At 53.9% G+C, this 21,838-nt stretch overlaps 4 protein-coding genes across 9 annotated transcripts in view; 2 read left to right on the top strand and 2 right to left on the bottom strand.

Moving 5' to 3' along the window:
* MEF2B (myocyte enhancer factor 2B) overlaps nucleotides 1–3,193 on the bottom strand; it is a 39,407-nt gene extending 36,214 nt beyond the window's left edge. For all 3 annotated transcript variants that reach the window (XM_032440942.1, XM_015886664.2, XM_015886666.2), the window contains exon 1: nucleotides 2,558–3,193. The gene's annotated coding sequence lies outside the window, so the exon portion shown is untranslated. The remainder of the gene's footprint in view (nucleotides 1–2,557) is intronic.
* A 1,365-nt stretch (nucleotides 3,194–4,558) lies between these two features.
* On the top strand, nucleotides 4,559–9,068 carry TMEM221 (transmembrane protein 221). The gene is made up of 3 exons (XM_032440943.1): nucleotides 4,559–5,428; nucleotides 7,460–7,545; nucleotides 7,817–9,068. The coding sequence occupies exons 1-3, from the start codon at nucleotides 5,130–5,132 to the stop codon at nucleotides 8,332–8,334; spliced, it is 903 nt and encodes a 300-aa protein (XP_032296834.1). The 5' UTR covers nucleotides 4,559–5,129; the 3' UTR covers nucleotides 8,335–9,068.
* A 258-nt stretch (nucleotides 9,069–9,326) lies between these two features.
* Nucleotides 9,327–16,415, bottom strand: BORCS8 (BLOC-1 related complex subunit 8). Of its 3 annotated transcripts, XM_032440945.1 has the most exons (6): nucleotides 16,315–16,415; nucleotides 15,294–15,406; nucleotides 13,613–13,727; nucleotides 11,271–11,335; nucleotides 10,839–10,946; nucleotides 9,327–9,885 (listed from the first exon to the last, which is right to left on the bottom strand). In XM_032440945.1, the coding sequence occupies exons 1-6, from the start codon at nucleotides 16,339–16,341 to the stop codon at nucleotides 9,843–9,845; spliced, it is 471 nt and encodes a 156-aa protein (XP_032296836.1). In that variant the 5' UTR covers nucleotides 16,342–16,415; the 3' UTR covers nucleotides 9,327–9,842. The 3 variants fall into 3 exon arrangements, with proteins under 3 accessions (XP_032296836.1, XP_015742158.1, XP_015742159.1); XM_015886672.1 differs by lacking the exon at nucleotides 13,613–13,727 and having other exon boundaries at nucleotides 16,305–16,413; XM_015886673.1 differs by lacking the exon at nucleotides 13,613–13,727 and having other exon boundaries at nucleotides 16,315–16,399.
* RFXANK (regulatory factor X associated ankyrin containing protein) lies at nucleotides 16,403–21,577 on the top strand. 2 transcript variants are annotated; one of them, XM_015886671.1, is made up of 10 exons: nucleotides 16,403–16,543; nucleotides 16,956–17,150; nucleotides 17,449–17,526; nucleotides 18,222–18,302; nucleotides 18,572–18,637; nucleotides 18,810–18,910; nucleotides 19,891–20,016; nucleotides 20,487–20,553; nucleotides 20,767–20,847; nucleotides 21,207–21,577. In XM_015886671.1, exons 2-10 carry the CDS (start codon nucleotides 16,964–16,966, stop codon nucleotides 21,263–21,265), a joined length of 846 nt encoding a protein of 281 aa, XP_015742157.1. In that variant the 5' UTR covers nucleotides 16,403–16,543; nucleotides 16,956–16,963; the 3' UTR covers nucleotides 21,266–21,577. The 2 variants fall into 2 exon arrangements, with proteins under 2 accessions (XP_015742157.1, XP_015742156.1); XM_015886670.1 differs by having other exon boundaries at nucleotides 16,449–16,602.
* The last annotated feature ends 261 nt before the right edge of the window (nucleotides 21,578–21,838 follow it).

Below are 21,838 nucleotides of genomic sequence, written 5' to 3'. Positions count from 1 at the left end.
TATGTGCAGAAGCAGAGCTCCATGGTGGCTGTAGGGTTTGGCTGTGCTGGTTTGGCCCTGGGCTGGTCTGGCACCATGGTGGCACATGCATCACACCAGGACTTTTGCACTATTATGTCCTTCTTGATCACTAGTGACCCCAGAAACAATGAGTGCAGCAAGCTGGACAAATCCCCCCCATGTCCAGCCCACAGGGCAGCTTTGCAGCCACGTCCTGAGCCCAAAGCAGGGATGCAATGAGAGAAGGGACGGGGTGGTCACGGGGGATTCAGACCCTGGGGCTGGAGTCGTCCCCAGCCTAATACAAGGAAGGGACACACAGATTCTGCTTGCCAGGGCTGGATGTGCCTTTCTGCATTTCATTTTCCCACCCAACAATGTGGGAATCAATGCAGAAACTGGAGGAAAAATGAAAAAGTGATAAGAAAAGATGAGGATTTTCTTGCCTATGGGATGTAATGTGGAGCTGCAGCACACAGAGGGACCAGACCAGCAGGGCAGCAGGCTCAAAGGAGCAGAGGTTGCAGACAGACACACAGACAGACCCCAGGGTGCATCCATCAGGTGGGAGCTGCCCCGCTCTGTGCTGGGGATGTGACCCAACTCCATGAGGATGGGCAGTGCTGGGGCTCAGTGCCACCCCGAGGCTGGCATGGGGAAACAGCAACGTTGAGCAGACGGGGCTTTCTGCTTTTTATAGGTTGTTTAAACAACCAACTAGTAGGAACCAGAGCGGGGCCGGCAGGGGGGAAGCAGGAGGAGCCTGCTGGGAAGGAGAGCTTAGGGGGACAGGGGGTACCTGGGGGGACAGGGGGGTACCTGGGGGCATGGGGCAGTGGGGACAAGGGGTCCCAACAGCTTCTTTCCTATCTCACATAGACACACACTGAGCCTCAGAAAACAGCCACGATGAGCACCACTCCAGCAGCACGCCAAAAAAAACCCTGGGGGCAATTAAAGTGTGTGTGTCTGCCTGCTGCTGCAGCACCAAGGCTGGGCAATAGCACTGCCCTGCATCCCTCCAGAGCCACATCCAGGCTGGGGCTGGGGGCTGTGGCCTCAATGGGGTGACGCAGAGTGAAAGTCCCGACAGCACCCGGCCCTGCTGAGCGAGGTGCAGCACCAGGCAGGGGCTGTTTGGTTCCGAAATGACTGTGTGGGAGGAGGAAGGATGGCAATGACCCCCACCCTGAGGCAGTTCTTCCCCTTGGGAAGGCAGATGGACATCTAAACCCCCTCTGGGGTCCAGGCCACCCTACCCTGCTCCTGGGTTTACATCACCCCATCATGGCTTAATGAGTCTGACCCCCCAGCCCCTTTGCTGCTGCCAGGATGTGGGTGTAAGCAAGAATCCCCCTCCCTTACACTGTGCAAAGTTCTCTAACTCTGCTTCTCACCCACACCAAACACCGAGGTATCCTCAGTGCCCAAGACTTGGAGGCAAGCAGGAACATCTGAAATCTTAAATCAAACTTAGGGCCTGCATGTACATCCCAGATCCCTCACCTTGAGCTGCACAGGTTTTCCACTGACCTGTGTGACCTGTTCAGCTTGTAATTAGGAACATGGGACATGGTCAGCAGTCAGCTCCTTGCTCTGCTCACCTTCACTCCAACAGGGGCAGCAGCCAATTGAGGGTGCTCAGCCCATCACTGCCCTGCAGCCCACCTACCAGCTGCCCCCTTAATTCACTACCTGCAAAACTCCATCCCTGCAGCCAATAACTCTGGGAAACTTTCCCTTATTCAAAGAGTAAAGCCCCAGGGATGGAGACTTGCTGGCATTGGGCTGCAGTGGGCAGAGGACATGGCAGAGGATGCTCCCTGCTGTCCCTGCAGTGATGGAGAGGCTCATATGGGGGGGACACACTGGATGTGCCACACGTGGACAAGACAGAGCTGTGGATGGGGGACATCTCTCAGTTTACCAAGGTCCAATTTAGTGCCTGACCAGCACATGATCCCAGCAAAGCCATGGGGAGACCAAGCCCAGCTCGGGGTGTCTGTTCCGAGCCGGGCTGTGCCGTGCCTCAGTTTCCCCACATCACAGCGGGTTCAGCCCCACAACCCAAAGGCCTGAGGACCTGGGGGAGGCAGCCACGGTGCCGGGCAGGTCGGCTGGCCGCCAGGCTGCACTTTTGGGTTAAACCCAGGCGTTCCTTTGCTCGCAGACACGAGTAAAAATAACCGGCCGGAGCGCGGCGCAAACCACAGGCTTTTTATAGCCCGCCATCCCTAGACGGCGGGGCGGGGGCCGGGGCTCGGCCGTGCTCAGGGCAGCCCGCAGGGCGCCGTCCCGGCCGCACCGAACCGAACCGAACCGAACCCGGAGCCAGACGGAGCCGCCCCCTCCCCCGGTCTGTGCGCACCGACGGGGCGGCCGCTGCGGGGTTGGAGGCACCGAGGGGTCCCAGCAGGACGCGGGGATGGGGCAGCTCTACCCGTTCACCCCCTCGCTTATCTCGGTGCTTATCCCGGTGCTCAGCGGCAGCTCCCGGTTTCCCCACCCGGTGCGGGGGTAACTCACGGCACTGCACCTCTCCACCCGGGACACGCACCTGGACAGCGGCTCCTTCTCCTTGGTACGTCTCCCCCAGCACGGCCTGGATCTGCAGCGGAACCGGCCCGGCCCGGTGCGGCCCAGCCGCCGTCGGGTCCCGGTCCCGGTCCCGTTGCGCTCCCGGGATCCGCGCGTTCCCCGCCGCCTGCTCCAACCGCGCGGAAATATTTGCATATCCCCGCCCACCGCGCGGGAAAATTTGCATATTACCGCCGGGCTCGCTACGCCATTGGCTGCTGAGGAGGGGTTAGTTTGCAAACCCCGCCCACTCGTGGGAAAGGGGCGGGGCCAAGGGCGCGCTCTGTGACACGAGGATGGGTCGGGGTTTGGGGTCGGGGTTTGGGGTCGGGGGGGGATACAGCCCTATATGGGGGGCACTGCCATAAAGGTAAGGTTATGGGGTTTGGAGTGTGAATCAGACGTCCTAGAGATGGTCGTGTCCTTATTGAGGTGGGACAGGTGCAGCGTTAGGGCTTCCCATCATCACCATGCGATCCGCTATAGGGCTGGGGGTGCTGCAGCTCCAAACAGGTTGGACGAACCCAAATGCACTTTGCAGGGCAAAGCGAGATGCTGCTGCATCGCATGGTGATAATGCAATGGGTGGTCCTGGGTTTGGGGGACACTGATGGGACTTTACATCCAAACCCCCCCAGGTCAACCCCAAAGAGGAGGGAACCGCCTGCCCTGGAGCTGCTCATCCCATTGGGAACAACCGTGTTTACAGCAGGGAACTGATGCAACACTGAACTCACGTGCCCAGGCAGCAGGTGGGAAGGAGCTGGATGGAAATGAGCTCCCCAGGATGGGGGGGATGTGTCCTTGTATCTTCCCCATATATCCTTGTATATTCCAGTCCCTGAGCAGTGAGGATGGATGGAAGGGACCCCCCTGGATCACACTTTCTATGGGGGTTCGTGCAAGCAGAAAGGACGAGGCATCTTTCTCAGAGCTGCTTTTAAAGCTCGCGATTTATAGAGGGCTTCAGAGTGCAATTAGCAGACTGTTAATTAGCCCGGCTCGTAATCTTAATTGATCACGGAGAGGAGGTGGGAGAGCAGGAGAATCAGGAGAGTAGCATCCTGCACTAACGTGTCCAGCTGTCCCCAGCTGTCTCTGGCTCTATAAGGCAGGGACACACGAGGTGGCCTCTTGTCTGCTTGGAGCATGGGACCTCTCTGACCCTTCCTTCACCTTGTGGTCTCCTGGGGCTGCTTCCAGCTGAGCCCTCTCTTTGAGTGCGGGACTGTCCCTGGGGTCAGGGGGTGCACATGGTGTTGTCCAGGCTCTGGTTGGCTGCTCCCAGCAAGCTTAAAAGCTTTGAGCTCCCTCTTGAGGCTCTTCCTGCCCCCAAATCCAGGGGTTTAGGGGGACCTGAGCTGAGCCCCGAGTGACGCAGCCACACAGAGGGGACAGGGGCACTGACACTGGGCCTTGATTTGGGGACCCTGACCCAAATAAGAGGGATGTGAGCCTGAGGACTGCCATCCCCCACAGCCAAAAATGTAAGCGGGGCTGGAAATGAGCAGAGAGCCAAACCCTCAGTGCCTGCCAAGGCCAACAACGCCAGCGTTCAAAATAGCCCCATGTCCCACGCGGCTCCAAAGCAGAGGGTGCCAACAGGAACCACCCACGCGGGACAGGCGGCTCTGACAGAAAGGTCGTCCATCCTGATCCCACAGCTGGGCTGGGCATGGGACCAAATGCTGATGACACCAGGTTGGTGGCATACCCCATCCTGTGCCCTCATCCCGGCCCTGGCAGGATGCATGGGACGTGCATGGAAAGGCATAGCCCTGATATCCCCTATTTTCCCATACAGGTGGGAAACGGCCCCTCTGGGGGCTGAAGGTTTGAATGGGGATCCTCTGCCTCAGTTCCCTCGCTGTTCCTGAATGTATTCCCAAAATAAAAGGGGATCTGCAGGGTGAATGTTTCCAAATGGGGCTGCAGGGGTTGTTCAGTGCTACTCCCTCCTCCCTCCCCCCCCAACTCGTAAGGAGTGCTCTGCAGAGGGCAATTCCCAGCCATTCCCAGGGGAAGAAGCGCTTCTGCTTCCCAGGATATTTATAAGGCACGGGAAAGTTGGGCCGGCCCCACGTTCCGGCGGCTGCCGGTCCTTCCTCAGCCTCACAGGGACACGTTTCGGGTGTTCACTCCCAACTTGAGTCTTAACAGCTGAAGCCAAAGGGACCGATCCGGGGCCGACGTCCCCTTCCTCGACGCGGGGCGGCTCTTAGTCGGGAGGGAGCTGCGTGGGAACGGGTCTATAGAGAGCCGACAGGGGCCCGGGGGGTACCGGTGGGTACCGACAGCCCCCGCCCCGTTCCTGCCCCTTTCCTCTACCCTCCGGCCCCGCGGGAGGAGCCGCTCCGTGTTGTCCGGGGCGGGGGAGCCCGGCCTCGGGGGGAGGACGGGCTGAGGAGGGCAGGACCGCCCCGTCCGGGCAGCGGTGCGCGGAGGGAAGCGGCGCTGCCGGGGTTCAGCGCTCGGTCCCGGGGCGAACTGGAGGTACACGCCGCTTCTCCGGCTCTGCCCAGCGTCCCCCGGTTCCCGGTGCCGGCTCCGCCATGCCGTCCTACCCGCAGCGGACCCTCACGGTGCTCCTGCTGTTCGGCACGCTGTCCGCCGCCATGGCCCTGCTCGCTTCCAGCCTCATCTTCCAACTACCGGCGGGTCGGTCCGCTCCCGGGAGCGGTCCCGGTGCCGTTCGAGGAGCGCTGCCGGAGTCCGCGGCCGCCGTTTTGCTGCCGGTCTCGGCCGTTCTGGCCGCGCTTTGCCTCGTGCTCAACGTGAGCTGCCTCCTCCTCTGCCTCCTCCACGGCTACTTCAGCACCGAACTGTACCGAGGGCAGCTCGGGCCCGAGCGGTGAGAGCGGGGGGCACCGCGGGGGGAAGGGGGGAGCACCGGGGACTGGAAGGTGTGGGGGGCACCGGGGTGCTCTGGACCTTCAGGGGCGCAGAGAAGTTCGGAGGGGTTTTGCCACTCCCCTTCCCCCCCCTGCGATATTGGGTGCTCCCTGGGGATGCTGAGCAGGGGGGAGCTGCGAGGGTTGGACCACTCTGGGTTTGGTTGGACGCTGAGCAGACATAGCCCGAATTCCTCCCTGCTGCATCCTGCCATGAAGTGGGGTTACCTGGGGCTGTAAATTTGCCCCTTGCACTGTAGCTGCAAATAGTGACTGCACTGATGAGCTCACAGCTGCCCCAAGGCACCCAATGGAGTTACCCAAGAGCATCCCTGGGTGATCCCAGCCCTCATTGCTGTCTGCACTGGGTTTGTCCCACAGTGGTGACCCCCAGGTGACCGCAGGCCCAGGTTTGGTGACCAGCAGACATGTGCTGACTTAATCATTACCAGCACATTTACACTTTGCAGAACTGTTTCCAAACCTATTAGTTCCTCTCTGCTTCCTCCACCACGACCAACCTGGCTTTGGTGGGTGGTTCTGCTCCTGGGTGAACCTGAGCAAAGTCAGAACTCAGCTGGAGGAAATGATGCAGGTTCAACAGCAGCTCTGGAAGCTTCAGGTGTGAGATAGGATGAGCACTGAGCAGTGATGGAGGTCACATATAGGTACAGTGTGAGATGAGCAACCAGCTCCATTGCTTGTGGTTGGAGCCACGCTCACCCCACCAAGGGAAGCTGTTCCTAAACAGTTTGACTTTGTATGATGCTTCAGTGCTCTCCTCCTGTGTCCCCATGCAACCAGAGGCTGCTTTTGGCTTTGCTGCTTTGGCAGGAGGGAGCTTGCAAGGAGCAGGTCGGGAGCCGGTCAGGTAGTGCCTTGTTTGAGCTGTGAGCTGAGGGTTATACACATGACTGGGAGGAATAGGAGCAGCCTGGGGCAGGAGGTGCCGGGATGCAGCCCCTCTCCCTGTGATGCCGTTTGCTCCGTGGCCCCACCGGGCGCTGGTTTCATTAGGGGACCCGCTCACGTCCCAGGGACCTTTCCCACGTTGGGGCTGTCACACTGAATTACCGCTCCGCCTCTCAGCGCAGCGTTCAATAGTCCGAGCCAGCTCTAAACAAAGTCTTTCTCCTCCCCGCTAATCCCTCCCGACTCAGGTAATTAAGAAAACAAAGCGGCTGCTCTTCCTCGCCGGGCAGCGGGTTCAGGCTCTATTAACGGCTACTGGCTGCAGCAGGCCCAGGAGGAGGGTGTGATGCTGGGGCACTCGGGGGGGAATAGGGACAGGGCACAGCGTCCCTTGGCTGCTGCGTTTATCCCATAGGGTGGAGAGCAATGTGAGGGCTGGCCCTGCCAGGACAGTTGTGTCACGCTACTGCCTGCTGTCCTGCGTCCTTCCAATGGGCCCCACGGCTTCTGGTGGTGATGCAGAACCCATAACGACCTGTGCAGCCCTGGAAAGGAGGGCTGAGCTGGAAAGGAGCTGTTCTTCTCACCTGGGTTAGGCACGATTCAAGTAGCAACCCCCCCCCTCCAGACAAAGGGCTTGTAATCTGAGCTGAGCAAAGAAATCCACTTCGGAGGTTGCAAAGCCAACCTGGCTTTGCTTAATTCAGTGCACCGACACTTTGCTTTTCACTCTTTCTTTAAGGGGGAGATGGGCATGATGCCTCACTTTTGTTTCTTGCTTGCTTTACAAGGTTTGCTGAACAGGACAAATCACCTGCAGAGAGCACTGAGCCACCTGAATCTCTCCTCTCTGCTTTCCAAAGCACAGCCAGAATCAGACATCTCCAAATCCTGCCCCAGAGTGGGAACAGCACACACAGAGCTGTGCTGCACAAGGGAAAGCCCAGTTCTGCAGAGCCCCTTGGACTTGGGATTCGGCCCTGAACATCTCTGTGCAGAAGCAGCATTTCAGTTCCTCAGCAGGGGCCAGGAGACAACGCAGCCCCATCTCAGCAAGATGTTTTCCTCCTGTTTTTCAGGGCAGATTGGTTCCTCCTGGACAGCCGGACAGTTCGCCATACGGCCATTGGATTGTTCTGCTGTGGGGTCTCAGCCTACCTGACAGGTAAGTGCTCATTGCCCAGGAATACACCCTGCTGTGGGGGGAAGGCAGGGATTATACCCAGCCCAGGCTTCTCTCTGGTTGCTGATTGCTCATGAGCTGCTGCATTTCAACCAAAGCATCAGGTTTGCTTTGCAAATAGCATCACCCGTAGCATGAACTTTCTGCTTTTGGTGAGCAACCCCCACGGGGCAGTTCTGGCCTGAACTTTGCAGGTCAGATGCATTGCTTGAATCCATCTGGTTCCTTACGGTGTGCTGCACTTCCCTTCCAGCTCTTGCTATCTACATGCTGCTGCTGTTTGAACTCGAGGCTGGCATTGCCAGTGCCTGCATCCTCTCTTCTGGCATCATTGTGCTGTTGGTGACAGTGACGCACGCCCTGATCCGAGCCTCCCAGCTGTCACGCCGCAGCCGCTCTGAGATCTCTCACACTCTGTATGAGAACGACTCTGCCCAGCACAGCGAAACTCCTGGCAGCAACCTGAACAACAAGAGCATTGCTGTGCCCCGAGCCCGGCCTGAGATCCACCGGGAGTTCTCCTTCCCTCCATTCCTGGAGCGCAAATCCCAGCTGGGCTCCCCGGCCAGCAGCAATTTCACCTCCTCGGGCAGCCCTGGGGCACACTCTGAGAAGGAGAGCTACCACCTGCCCCGCACACACAGGACGCTGTCAGCAGAGTCAGCCTTGCTGCAGGCACAGGCCAAGCCCTGGAACGGTGTCACCCATGAGATGAGGAACGTGCTGGCACGCAAATCTGGAGCCTCGGGCAAGGACTCGACCCTGGTGTGAGCAGAATGTCCATCTCATGACAGCAGAGCTGCAGGCATCACATCCAAGATCTGCATCTCTGTTTAGAGCTTAATACAGGTCATGTCAGAGCCCAGGTGTCAATGATCCCTTGTGAGATCAGGATGGCTGATTTTCCATCCTGCTCAGAGGATGCTGCGTGGGCCTGTGCAGCCACAGCCACAGGTTTTCTTTGCTGAGAAGACTGGTCTCCCAGCCTCTCCTGCAGTGCTGCTGGCATTTGTCTCCCTGCAAACAAGGACAGCAGTGGCAGGGCAAAGGCTCGTGCAAGACTGTCCCATCTCTGCAGGGCACTGAGCAGCAGCAAAGGAAGTGGCACGTGTGTGAGGAGTGAGAGGACATTGTCCAGGGGCAGACCTACCCTCCTTCCCCAGCAATCCCAGCTAGTTTCTCTGGCTGGCCATGCCTTTCTCCCCTTCCACTGCCTTCCTTCATCCTCCTCTATTCCCTCAGTTGTGTTGGTGGCTCTCTGCTGTCTGCAGGACAGAATGCACAAGTGCAACTGCTGCTTCTGTGAAACACGAGTGGGTTTAGCTCACAGTTACTGCAGCCACACGCTTGGATCTTCCCCACATCCTCATCATCCAGCAATCTGTGAAGCATTTCAGGGAGTGAAGGAAGGCCTCTGGTCCAGATCCCTCCTCACCTTCCATGTTGTTATCCTCAGAGACACCTGTTACCCTGAGCACAATACAGAGCACTTCTTTGGAAACCGAGTCTAACTCTGCTTTGATTCCTGTATCCTTGGTAAATTCTTCAGCAGAACAGAACTGTTGGTTCCAAGAGAGATTAACACTGCACGACACAGAATGAAGAAAGTCCTTTTTTTTTTTCCCCACAAAGAATGGGACAGTTTCTTTCTCACTTGAAAGGCTCCAACTCTGCATGTCTTTGTTTTGCTCCATGCCCTTTGAAATACACAGAGCCAGCAGGCTCCAAGACCCCCCAGCCTGAGCAAGCAAGAGGGGAAGGTCTGAGACAGAACAAACTTGTTTTCCCTTTTTATTATTGTTCTCACTAAGACCAAACTCAGCGACTCTTTGGCACACATATGAAAAGCTCTCCTTGCAGAACACCCCCTTAACAAGGCTGAAGTGTGCCTACATTCAGTCTGGACACAACCATCTACAAAATACTGAAAGCAAGACCTAGTTTTCTTGAGATATTTCTGTGGCCAAAGATTAGAGAGGAAAAACATCTCCTAGCAGTCCACCATCAAAAAGAACTGGAAAGGACAAATGCAGAACAACCCTGTTTGCCTTCCCACTGTGGAAAGGGATATGACTGCACCCCAAAGCACCCCCCAAAGGCAATCCTGACCCCAGTGGCAGGGTTTTCCTGCCCCAGTGCAGCACCTTGTTACTGGGAACCGAGGCAGGCGCAGGCCTCTGTGCAGCTTCATGGACTTAGCAGGTTTCTTATTCCTCCACGTGGTCGGAGAACATGGAGCTGGGCCAGAGAAGGCAGAGGACAGCCAGTCTTGTCTGAAATCAGGAACTACCTGGAGGATTTTTGGCTTGTGGGGCAACAGCGCTGTAAAAAGAAACAGACAGTCACATCCATCAGCAGCCACAAGAATATGAAGAACTGGAGGGTTCCCTCCTGTTAAACTTCACTGCTTGTAGCAGGAAAGCTGCTTAGACAAGGGCACCTTTCAGTGTTCCATGCAGACTATGTAGCAGCACACACCAGCCCCCGTGGGTGTTAGGACGACAGTCTTAACAGCCACACCACCACAAAAACAAACAAACAAACTAACTAAAAATGCCCCTTGCTGCATGGGCAACTGGGGAAATACAGAGTCTGTACCAGAAATATCTAAAGAAGAGTCATTCTGCAGAGACAGAGGCACTTTGTTTGCTGTGGTGGTTTTATCAGGGATGGACATTTAAAACTGTTTGTGGTGAGTATGGGTGTCTGGGAGTTTTCTCACTCCTAACCAGGCAGACTCCAATACCAACACAGTTCTTAGGAGAGACAAATAAACCGGACTCAGATGATCTGCTGGAAGATGTTTTAGTAGCTGTACTTCAACTGCAAAATACAAGAACACATAATCTTTGTGCTGTATCTGTCAGCACCACTAATCTCTATGGGACTTTCCTCAGGGAAAGAGCCACATGCATGACAGAGAACAGCACCAAGGGCAGCCTCTGACCTACTTCATCTCAGTAGCATCATTGCACTCCAAGTGCCTTTAACACAAAGCTTTAGTGTATTACAGAACCAAACACCCCTTTTGAAATAAGGAAACAAATTATTTTCCACTTATCTCTTTCTGTAAATAAGGTTATTTGTTTCTCATGGTAAACAAAGCCAGCAGATCACTGGAAGGCAAGCATCACGCTTGTTTTAAATGTCTGGCATGACATTACTGAAATAACTGCTGGGCATATTTGTTCTGGGCTACATTACATCACCAAAGCCTCTGTCAGCCAGAAGGGTCATTGATGAATAAGCAGGGCAGTGTCACAGTGCTTTGCTACCTGCGGCCCTGAGCGGCGTTCAGCTGATCCTTCATGGCAATGGCATGCTTGAGCAGACTGTCAATGCTCTTGAAGTACACGCTGCTGTCGGTCATGCTCTTTATGGCACTGAAAGAGAGAGGAGGGCTGGTTAGCGCATCTCAGACTAACAGTGCTTCACATCTTCAGATGCTGGTTAGTGAGTGGATTTACTGCGGGAGATGGGCAGGATTGCACTGCAGGCTCAAGTGGGGAAGAGCTGGTGTGCTCAGCAAAGTGAAGCCCTTGAGGTTTTGAGAGCTCTGCCCTGCACCCTCACACCCCCACCTGACTGCTTTCTCCCTGGCTCACACCAGGAATCCATCAGTGAAGAACCAGGGACCTCTATTTAATTTCTACTTCAAAGCCTGTGCTGGTGGATGCAGCCCTCCTGCCTGGGTGAGTCTGCAGTACCTGCAGGCATACTCCACAGTGTAGATGGCTCCTTGGCTCTGCTCCTCCCAGGTCTGCATGTCGGACTGAAAGAAACAAGAAGGCAACATTAAGTGTGCACTCAGTGATGCAGCTCACACAGGGATGCACTCTGCCAGCCCTGCCCAAACAAGGGCTCTGGCTGCTCTTCACTAGAAGCTGCGTTTGGATTCTGCCTACTGTTTGACAGCCTGGCTGATGCTTGGCTCCAGGTGCCATGCACTTGCATTAGAACTGAAACTCTGCCTGATCCCAAGGGGCACTCAGCATTATGCCCTTCCTTTCAGGAGCTCGGAAGGAGCCCTGTAAACTTCACGCAAGCTCAACTACATGCAGGCAGTTCTGGCACAGGATGCAATTGCGTGCTATAGCTCTCCAAGGAAAAGGAAAAGCAAATGCATATACAAATCACAATGAAAGCACAGCTGAATTCAGAGGCGTTGCTCAATAGATAACTATTTCAAAAGTGCTTAAGTAGTTTGGGCACTTGTTAAAATATGTTCTCATGGGAGCTAATTCTCAAGTCTATTCTGTTGGGTCTAGTTACAAGCCAAAGAAAATGCAAGGGCCTCTTTTTGTGACTGAAGGAGGTCGGCTAGGAGCTTGGAGTTCATCCAAAATCACTTCTCCTGTTCAAAGCCTGTCCTACATCGGGACGCTTGACCACAGAGCTTTAAACTACAAAAGAAACAAGCCTCTACATGCAACACTGCAGGCAGTTCTCTGCAGGAGAGGGTCCTCCGACCCGACTCACAACCCCACAAGCTGCCCTGCAGAGATCACACTCATCCCAGAGTCCAATCACGTTTTACACAACCATAATCTGTTGCTGAAAACAGGCTTTGAGAGCAGGGACAGCTGAAAGACACAGCTATGTCCTGCAGCTCTGCAGCCTGTTCTCTCCAAGAGGTGCCAGATGATCTTTAACAACCATTTAGAGCCCAGCATCGTACTGGCTCAGCCACCAGAGCAGCACAGCACTCTCACTGCCCTGGTGAAATATGGCTCTGTCCCATGAAGGGCAGGTGATCCCACCTAGCAAACCAGCAGCACCACTTCCTCCAGCAGCAGCACAGCCTTGGGACAATGTCAATTTCAAGTACTGACTGTCAGCTTGCAAAGCCCAGTGCAGGATGAAGGCACAGCAGTAAAACTGGGAAGCCAGAGATGATGGTGACTGCAAATGTCCTTTGAAAAGGTGGAAACATTGCAGTCTGCTACAACAGCCACTTGCCTGTGGCCCTGAGCACAAACAGACTTTAATAATTTCCTGGTATCAGTGCCAGTGATGTCCATTCTCAACATTCCCACTACTTCCTGGGAAGTAGTGCCATTAATTAGCACCAAAAGCCTTTCCCTAAAGCTCTCCTTCAACTTTTCTTAACGTCCTTCCTTCAAAGTCCCAGGAGGTGCCTTTGGATGCAGTTTAAGAACTAAAGCCAGCTATTAATATACTAACGATATACTACTGTTGCTTAGCAGTAAATTAACGAGGAGATGTAAGTCCTCAAAAGATCAGGGGAAATCCAGAAAGGCAGCTTTGTGCAGAGCAGGCCTTAGCAGCACAGCACAGCTCTGACACGTGGAAGCAGCGAGGGCCCTGCATTGTGCTCCATCTTATCAGCAAGGGGCTAAATCTGCCTGGAGAGTCTGAGATGGTGAGGAAGGTATTAAGATTATTTTTAATTAAATCAAAGGAAGTTTCTTGTTGTAAGGACATGGAGGTGACCTTATTGCATACTTCCCCACCCCCTCCCAGATCCCTCCCTCTTAATTTTTCCTAGGTTTAATCTCCTCAGGAATTGTAAAAGCTGCATTTCAGAACTCTGCCAACCACAGACAGAGCTGCTGCAAGGCTGAATGGAAAGCTGGAAACCACCAATAAATCCTGTTTCCTTTATACATTATTTGCACCTTGGGACTAAATTACAAGAGAATGGATCCAGGCAGAACACTCCTTTTTCTTCTTTTCCATTCTGAGGAATTAAACTCACCTTAATTCAGTGCCTTTGCTCTGATTTAGATAAAACCTGACAGTGCTTTCACGGTGTACAGCCCTGCTGACACTCTCCTGTTCCAGTGTCTTATAGCAAAGCCGATGGGCTTCAGCAGAGCAACCCAAAGTATCCATCCCCACCTAATCAAGGCTCCACAATGCCAATGGCCCCATCAGGGCACTGAGCACATCTCTCTCTCCTGGGGGTTTGGCTGCCTGGTTTGCTGCAGACAGCAATGAAAATGAGAGTGGGATCAAGGACAAGAGAAAGAACCTGACCACAATTCCAGTGTCAGCAGCCTGGCAGCATGGTCAGGATGTAAGTTACCTGCAGGGAGGAGAGCACGCTCCCAAACATGGCACTGCAGCCTTGGAAGAATGAATGTGGGGGCTGATGAGGCTGGAGGAGACACCACCAGCAGCTACATCCACTGTTGTTCCAGCTGCAAGAAATAATTTGCTTTCCATTTTCCCCCAGCCCTTCACACATCAGTGTGAAACACAAAGGAACCAGGAAAGCAGTTAAAAGCTGAAAGCGCTCATGTGGTGGGCAAAAAGAAATGGATATAAACTGCATCATCTTTGAGCCAGTATTAGGAGGACACTCCTAACATTAGAGGGGGGAAAAGGGTGGTTGGGTGGTGCTGGGGCAGACCTAAGGAAGAGGACAACGAGCACTCCATTCAACCTTGACCTGATGTGTACCACTACTGTAGGGAGCACACAGAGCTCCTCCTTGTGTAAGCAGGACACGGCTGTCCCAGATGCAGATCAAAGCATCTGATGGTTGTGATGGCTGCAGTCACAAGGGGACACACACAGTGTCCTCATATTTGCTGCTGGCATCCACAGGACTGCAAAATCTTTCTTGTGGAAAACAGAAGCAATTCTGACTAAATAAAAGAATTCTCTGGGATGGATGCAAACAGCTGAAATTGAGCTGAGAATGCCTAGAAAGGAAAATGAAAGCAGCAAAGGTCTTCAGAGACCTTGTTCAGTACAAACCCCACTGTCTAACAATGAGCGTGGTGTCCAGTTCACTCACTCGGCTGCTGCTTCCATTTGTGCTTCTGTGCTGCCCTCCTCCCTGTTATAAACCACACGGTGATGGAAACTGATCTCTTCCCTCTGCATGACTTGTCATACAATTTGTTCAATTTCCTTTTGTTCCAGACACATTCCCTGAAACCGGGGCTATCTTGATTAAATGAAAGCAAGTGACAGCTCAGGAATAATTTTATAAACCTGTCTCCTGCATCCCAGTGATGCAACCACATCAGCATGTGCTATACATACATATACGTCTCTGTATACCTACCCTTGCATACAGACACGTATATAAAATGTTAATAAATAATTGAATAATAAAGTGTCACAATCCAGGTTAATTTGGAAACTAGGGCTGTAAAGCAAAGGTGAAAAATGAGGCCTGACAGTGCATTAGCATAGACATGAACCAGTAATCTATTCATGAGACATCACTCCTAATGAATCATGACTGGCAGAAGAGGGAGAAGGACAACAAGGCTGGCATTAAAGTGTCTCTGCTCCGTGCTCTGGAGGAAAGTAGGAACACAGCTGTGAGATGCGATTCATTATCCTGCCTTTCCTTGTGTGGGCTCCTCTCACTTGTTTCTTCCCACTCCCCCTTCACTCCTCTTACCCTCCTCCTTATTTTATGTAGGAAATAAAAATCTTGCAGTGGAGTCAGGGGTAATAAGATTTAACGTCTGCCTCCTCCTCCCCCCCCCTTCCCTGCACAAGAGTCGTTTTTCTTTGTCTCCAGCACTGGGAGCTCAGGGATGTGGTTGGCCATGCAAGTTTTACCCCAGATCTATGGGTGAATATACAAATCCCCCTCATCCCCTCCAGCTTGGGCCAACCGGGGTCCCTTAGCAGCTCCCACACACTGTGCCCCAATGGCTGATTTGATATGAGATAGGAACAATGTGGCAGCACAGGATAACAGCTCCAGTCTGACTGTCTCAGGGTTGGTGAGCTCAACTCACCTTGTGCTGAGCGAGCTCTGGAAGTGATCTCCGGACGTGCTCCTGGAGCCGGTACAGGGCCACAGAGGGCTCGTTGGCCAGCACATACATGCTCTCTGTGAATTTGTCTGTAACTGCAGGAAGGGAAACAACAGAGTCACAGGAGGTGGGGAGCAATGAGAGGAAGGCAGGGCTGGAAGGGCTCCTTTGGGTGCCATCTCTCACTGTGTCTCTGGAAGATGGGTTCAGGGAGTCCACTGTACCTCCCACAGCACAACAGCTTTCTGACTAAAGGCTCTGCGTTTCAAAAGCAACAACGTGCCAGAGTAAAACCTCAAATATTCCAGCTATTAACCACATCATGTTAATCAGGACACAGCAAAGCACCATTACACGGGTGGTTCACTTTGTACTCTATCACTGCACACACACTGAGCTCAGCACCAGGTGGAGACACCAACCTCGGATGCTGCTGGCCCAGCAGCCACACACCAGCTGGGTTTGGCCTGGATTTAGGAGCTGCTTGTGCCTTTTTTGAGCAACTTGAGCTGGCCTAGAGATGGGAGGGAGCATCAGAACGCCAATGAACCACCTGCTTTGGGATCCTTCTGCCTCTTCCCCCATAAACCAGCCCCAAGAGATGTCCTAAATACAATAAAAACCAGCCTAGAAGGAGCTTTTCCTGCTGCTTTCTAACAGGATCCCCCTTCCCAATGGCCACTTCCTGGGTTAACACTTACAGCTCCCAGCAATTTACACCGATAAGAGCTCAGATATCGCTTCTCGTTTCATCTGGGGGTTGAATTGCAACGAAACGGGGCCGATACCCGCCGCGATATGTCGCGATATGTCGCGATATAACCCCCCGCCCCATCGCGGCCTGCCCCGTGTCAAACCGCCCCGTCACGACTTGCAGGGCTCTATCGCGACATGTGCTGCCACCACAAGGCCCTGTCGTGGGCAGCCCTATCGCGATAGAGCGACATAACACCATCCAACCCCCCCCACCCCCCATCCCGGCCCCGTTCCGACCTTTCTTCACCTTCAGCTGCATCTCGGGCTCCTCCATCCCTCTCCCCTCACAGCTCCCACTTCCGCTTCCGGTGATTCCCTTACCAGTTCCGCCCCGACCGGGAACACCGCCCCCCGTTCCACGCGTTCCGCCCCACTCCCCCGCCCCGATAACAAGGGGTCCCCCCCCCCCCACCACCCCCGGCCCACCCAGCAGCCGGGCCGGGCTTCGGGGCTGCCTCGGAGTGCGGTGCTAACAGGTAAAGCCCCGCGGTCTGCTCCTTCCCGTTGTTCCCCGCTCTGCACGTGTAGGCCTCGGGTGCGTACAGGCCGCGCCTTCCCCCCCCCCCCCCCCCATCCCCACCCTACACCCCGTTATCACCGGGCTCCTTTAAGGCCTGCCATCCCCATAGGCCGCTTATCCCCCGCTCCAGCCCCATAGCAGAGCCCTATTCTCCCGTCTCCAGGCTGGGGGAGGCCTTGGGGGTGTCCCCTCCCATCCCCTTCCACCCCTTTCCATCCCCTTCCACCCCCTCCCATCCCCTTCCACCCCCTCCCATCCCCTTCCATCCCCCCTCATCCCCCCTCATCCCCTCCCATCCCCATCTCTGGGGACGTACAGTCCCTTTGCTGTTCCTTCTTTTCTGTTCTCAATGTGCTGCTGTGTGGCAGTTTCCCCCATGGAAGGTGAAGAAGAGGCACCGGTGAATGATGGAGACAACCAGGAGCTTCTAGAAGAAGAGAATGGAGCTGAGGGAGCGGCAGCCATGGAGGAGCCAGCTGGGACCAGGGACAACGGAGATGGTGGTGTCCCTCCAGGGCTACTGCAGATGGACAGGGGCATGCAGTGCTCCAGCTGCATGGAAGGTGACTGCTGGGGTGAGGGGGTGTCAGAGCTGAGACAGGGCATGCACTAGTGCTGGCTGAAGCTTGGAATCCTCATTATTAAACAGGGCTCTTTGTAGCACAGTGTCAGTGTGAGGGGAGCTTGGCTTCAAAACTTGAAGCAACCCTCCAGGGAATTTCATACAGGGAAGGAGCCTAGCAAGATTAGCCATCCTATAACCCCCTAATGGGGTAGGGGTGCCTGTGTGCCATAGCTGGAGCCCAGCCTGCTCTTTAGCAAGTGGCATCAAGGTTCCTAATGGCCACCCTCCTTCTGCAGGTGGAACAGACTCTCTCCTGAAGCCTTCAGCTGCCTCGACGGACAGGCAAAAGACTCCTGAGCTCTCAACCCTTGACAGTGAGTATCACAGAGCCTGGTGCTTGCAGATCCTTGGGTGCAGCCCCAGTAAGAGACAGGAGTGGGAGAAATCATATGCCGACAAAAGGATTTCTCATCCTACAAAGACAGCTGGGAAAAAAGAAGTCTTTTACTGCCGTTGGTTCCTTTCATAAGGCAGCAAGATCCAGGCCTTGCTGATGACTCATAGCAGCAGTGAGAGGTCGCTGTAGCTCCATGCAGTGGAACTTGAGATTGTAAACTCTTTCCATATTCTTTTCTAATTATACTATAGATTGCTTGTTGAAAATACATCGGGCTTTCCAAGTGAAGCTCTTCCTCTGTAGGAGATATGAGGATGAACCCGAGTGCATCCCCAGGCTGTCCTCTGCAATATATCGTGTGCAATTATGCCATTAATGCAAGATCCCTGTCTCATGCGGTGCCCCAGATGGACTGCACTACTCCTTGGGCAGCTGTTCAGGCTGCTTTATCTTCTCTGCTCAGCAGTTGTTCCCCCCACACTGGTCAAATCGCGGTCTCCAGGCTTTTCACCTGCAAGGCAATAATTCCTTTTTTGCAGGGGCAGGAAGGAATAGCTTCACATAAGTCACATAAGGTTTACATGAGCTTTTATGAGGCTTTTGGCCTCGAGTTGGTCTCATTCCTCTCTGTGCACAGAGATGTGCCCTGACTCTTTCCCCTCTCTGGAACAGGTTTCCCCCTGAAGCACTCAAACACACTGACAAACAGGCAGCGAGGCAATGAGATCTCAGCCCTCCCAGCCACCCTGGACAGTAAGTAGAGCTGGGCAGACTGAGCCGTGCACCTCAGACTTCAGATGCACGTGGGGTATGGAGGGAGCAGTGGAACTGGGACCTCCCTCCATCTGCTGCCATATTGTGTAAAGCATCCACCCCTGACCAGCAGGAGGGTGTTAATTACCCACTGGGGCTCGGGAAGCTCAGGTGGGGCTGTTCAGTTGGCACTTGCAGGGACTCCCCTGCAGATGGTGGATGCTGAGCTGGAAGCACTGTTCTGACTGGCTAATTTCTCTCTCCTCCAGCGCTGTCCATCCACCAGCTAGCTGCCCAAGGTGAGCTTAGCCAGCTGAAGAAGCATCTTCAGAAAGGTATGAATCTTCCTTTGGGTTCACACCTCAGATCATGCAGAGTCCTGCCGGGTCATAGAGCACCTTTTGATAAACTCTTGGCTTAGTTTTACAGCCTTTGCTGGGTTTACTTAGGGGACAAGAAGCAGAGAAGGTTTTAAGCATCCTATTTATCTCATCTGTTGTTATACAGGTGAGAACTTGGTAAACAAACCTGATGAGAGAGGCTTCACACCACTGATCTGGGCTGCAGCCTTTGGAGAGATCGAAACAGTCCGACACCTGCTGGAATGGGTAAGGCCACACTTACATAGCACCTCATTATCAAGAGACTTCTCAGTCCCAACCCCTGTGGCTGCCAAAATGTCCTGCAATGCTGTGATGCTGCCTCAGCCAGCCCTTCCCATGGCATCAGACAGGACACATTTTCAGGGGTAATGGGCCAGACAATGCTGGATGCTTCTCATTGGGCTGAATCAGGAGCACAGAGAGCCTTATCTCACAGCTAGCAATAACTGTTTGTAATTAAATATCTGCTTATTGGTAATTTGAGATCAGGCTTGTCACTTGGGCCCTGTAACCTGACAGTAAATGTGCTCACGGAGGTATCATTGCAGTTAATGAACTCACTGCTGCATTGTCCTCAAGAGCCAGGCATGCAGCCCTGGGCTGTGTGGAGGTGAACAGGAACCAGATCCTCCTGTGCCTTGAATCAGGGTGCTGCTTAAAGCTCAGTCCCATATCCACGTGTCCAAAAGTGCTTGTGCCAAATAAACACCGACCAGATGTTGGTTCTGTTAGCAGCAAAACTGCAGTTCATTACCAGAGAGACAAACAGAACCCAAAATTAATGAGGTGGTACACTGCTAAAGGATATAGTGAAATCCATGGCTAGCAGAGCTTGGAGCACAGGGTAGGTTTCCAGGTAAATCAGTAACAAAAGAGAGGGTGTGTATCATCCTGGTACCTCTAGACAGGACCAGTATTAGTGATGTGAAAAGAGGCTGAGTAACAGGAACCACCAGGCTTAGTTTTATGACACTGGAGAAGAGCTTTTAATTCCTCACCTGAGATATTTAGTGATTAAAATACACCTGGTAAGGACTTTGCTAAGGAGAGGTCACTGGAACCATGGGAGCAGTCTTTTCTCCACGAGGCCATGGGATGTGGGACCACCACCAGCCATGCCGGGGTACCCAACAAGGCTCTGCCAAGCACCCCAGTACTAAGCAGGAGCCTTCACACACTGGGACTGACGTCTTTGCTGTCCCCAGGGTGCTGACCCCCACATGCTGGCAAGGGAGAGGGAGAGTGCCTTGTCCCTGGCCAGCATGGGTGGCTACACTGACATCGTCATCATGCTGCTGGAGAGGAACGTGGACATCAACATCTATGACTGGGTGAGTGCTGCTGAGTCCAGACTGCTGTGGGAACCACAGCAGTGCAAACCACAGCCCAGACAGGGCTTGGTGAAGCTTATTTGAAAAGGGAACAGTGAGTTCACATTGTTCTGTGCTGTTAGCAGCCACATGTTCCTCCTTGCTGCTTCCCAGGCTCACAATGCTCATTTATTTGCTCGTGCAGTTGTTTTGAGAAATTAACCTGGATAATGGTTTTAAATGGTTCCCTCAGTTGCTCACACTGGTGATGTTATGAGCCTCTAGGAAACTGCACTCAGAAATTAAGGCTGCCTTTGAAATTATTTTATGGCATACAGAGAATAAAACCTGAGTAGAAAACCTGCAAGAAAACACCCAACCTGGAGCTGGGAAAGGGGGCAAAAAGGGCAGGACCTGACTGCTCCAGGACCTGTGTGAGCACAGCCCCATGCGAGGCCAGCAATGATACAACTCCTTCCCTTTCCCTGCAGAATGGTGGTACTCCTCTGCTCTACGCCGTGCGTGGCAATCACGTCAAGTGTGTCGAGGCCCTACTAGGTAATGGGGAAGATCTGCACTGAGTCCTTGGCCTTGAAATGGCTGCTCCGTCGGTAACCACCTTGGGGACAGAGCGTGATGTGCTTGGGGGGAGAGACTGAGCAGCCTGGGGGTGTCAGAATGGGCACTTTGTTGGGGTCTCCTCACCCTGTGTCAGCTCTGGAGGGGACATCATGGGAGCGCTATGCTCTGATTCCCACTGCCTGCTTGCAGCTCGTGGCGCTGACCTGACGACAGAAGCAGATTCTGGCTACACCCCGATGGATCTGGCTGTGGCTCTGGGACACAAGAAAGGCAAGTGTCCCCTCTATGCCTGGCACGGAGCCCTATCTTCCCTCCCTGAAAAGCCTCCAGGCAATTCCCAGCTCCCAGCCCTGCCTGGGGCTTTTTTTTGACCTTCCAGTATAGCTTTCTGACTCTGCCATGTGGAGAAGCTGAGCCAGAGAAATCCAAATGGGTCCTATTCCCTTATTCCCCCTCTAAACCAGTGCTGTGCTGGCAGCAGGGCTGGGACAGGGGAGATCAGTGCTTTCCACCTTCCTGCTAGAAATCAGAAACCAGATAGATATGAGAACCTGCCCACAGAGATTCTGCCTTCTAACAGCCCTGGCTTCCCTGGGTTTCATTTCTCTTCTTTCTCCCCCCTTCATTAGTCCAACAGGTTATTGAAAATCACATCCTCAAGCTATTTCAGAACAAGGGGCTGGAGTGACACAGCAGCTCAACACTTCACTGCGCTTCTCTGGGCCGACATAGGGCTCTCCTCAGGGACCAACGTGGTCCGACCCAGCGGTCCCAAAATGGGCAGCAGGAAGATGCTTCTTGCAAGGAGCACGTGGAGGAAGTTGCAAACTGCAGCAGATTTCTGCCACTCCTGGAAGGTGGCACGGCCTCAGTGCCTTGCACCTAGGGACACTCACTCCTCAGGGCAGCTGCATTTCTGCTCTTGTCCAGGCTCAGCTGCTTTGTGCGTGCATTCAGGTATTGCATTTCTTCAAAATAAACTCTAAAGCAGCTGTGTGGAGCCCCGTTTGCTGCCTCAGTTGCATCCCCCTGGCCTGTCATAGCAGCCAGTCCTCAATCCCAGCACCAGCTGCCCAGGAACCATGAAGGGGAACTGGGCCAATCAACCACTTGAAGGCTGGCACCTTCCAACTGCCCCTAAATTTCTCTCTAGAGCTGTCTCTTTGAAGAGCACGGCTTGCTCTTATGTCCATAAACTTGCCAAGACCTCCCTGCATGCAGCACTAGAACCAGCCAGGGAAATATCCAAGGGCATTAGCAA

This window comes from Coturnix japonica, chromosome 28 (genome assembly GCF_001577835.2).
Source record: "Coturnix japonica isolate 7356 chromosome 28, Coturnix japonica 2.1, whole genome shotgun sequence".
NCBI classification, from domain to species: domain Eukaryota; kingdom Metazoa; phylum Chordata; class Aves; order Galliformes; family Phasianidae; genus Coturnix; species Coturnix japonica.
This window is presented reverse-complemented; position numbering and strand designations above follow the sequence as displayed.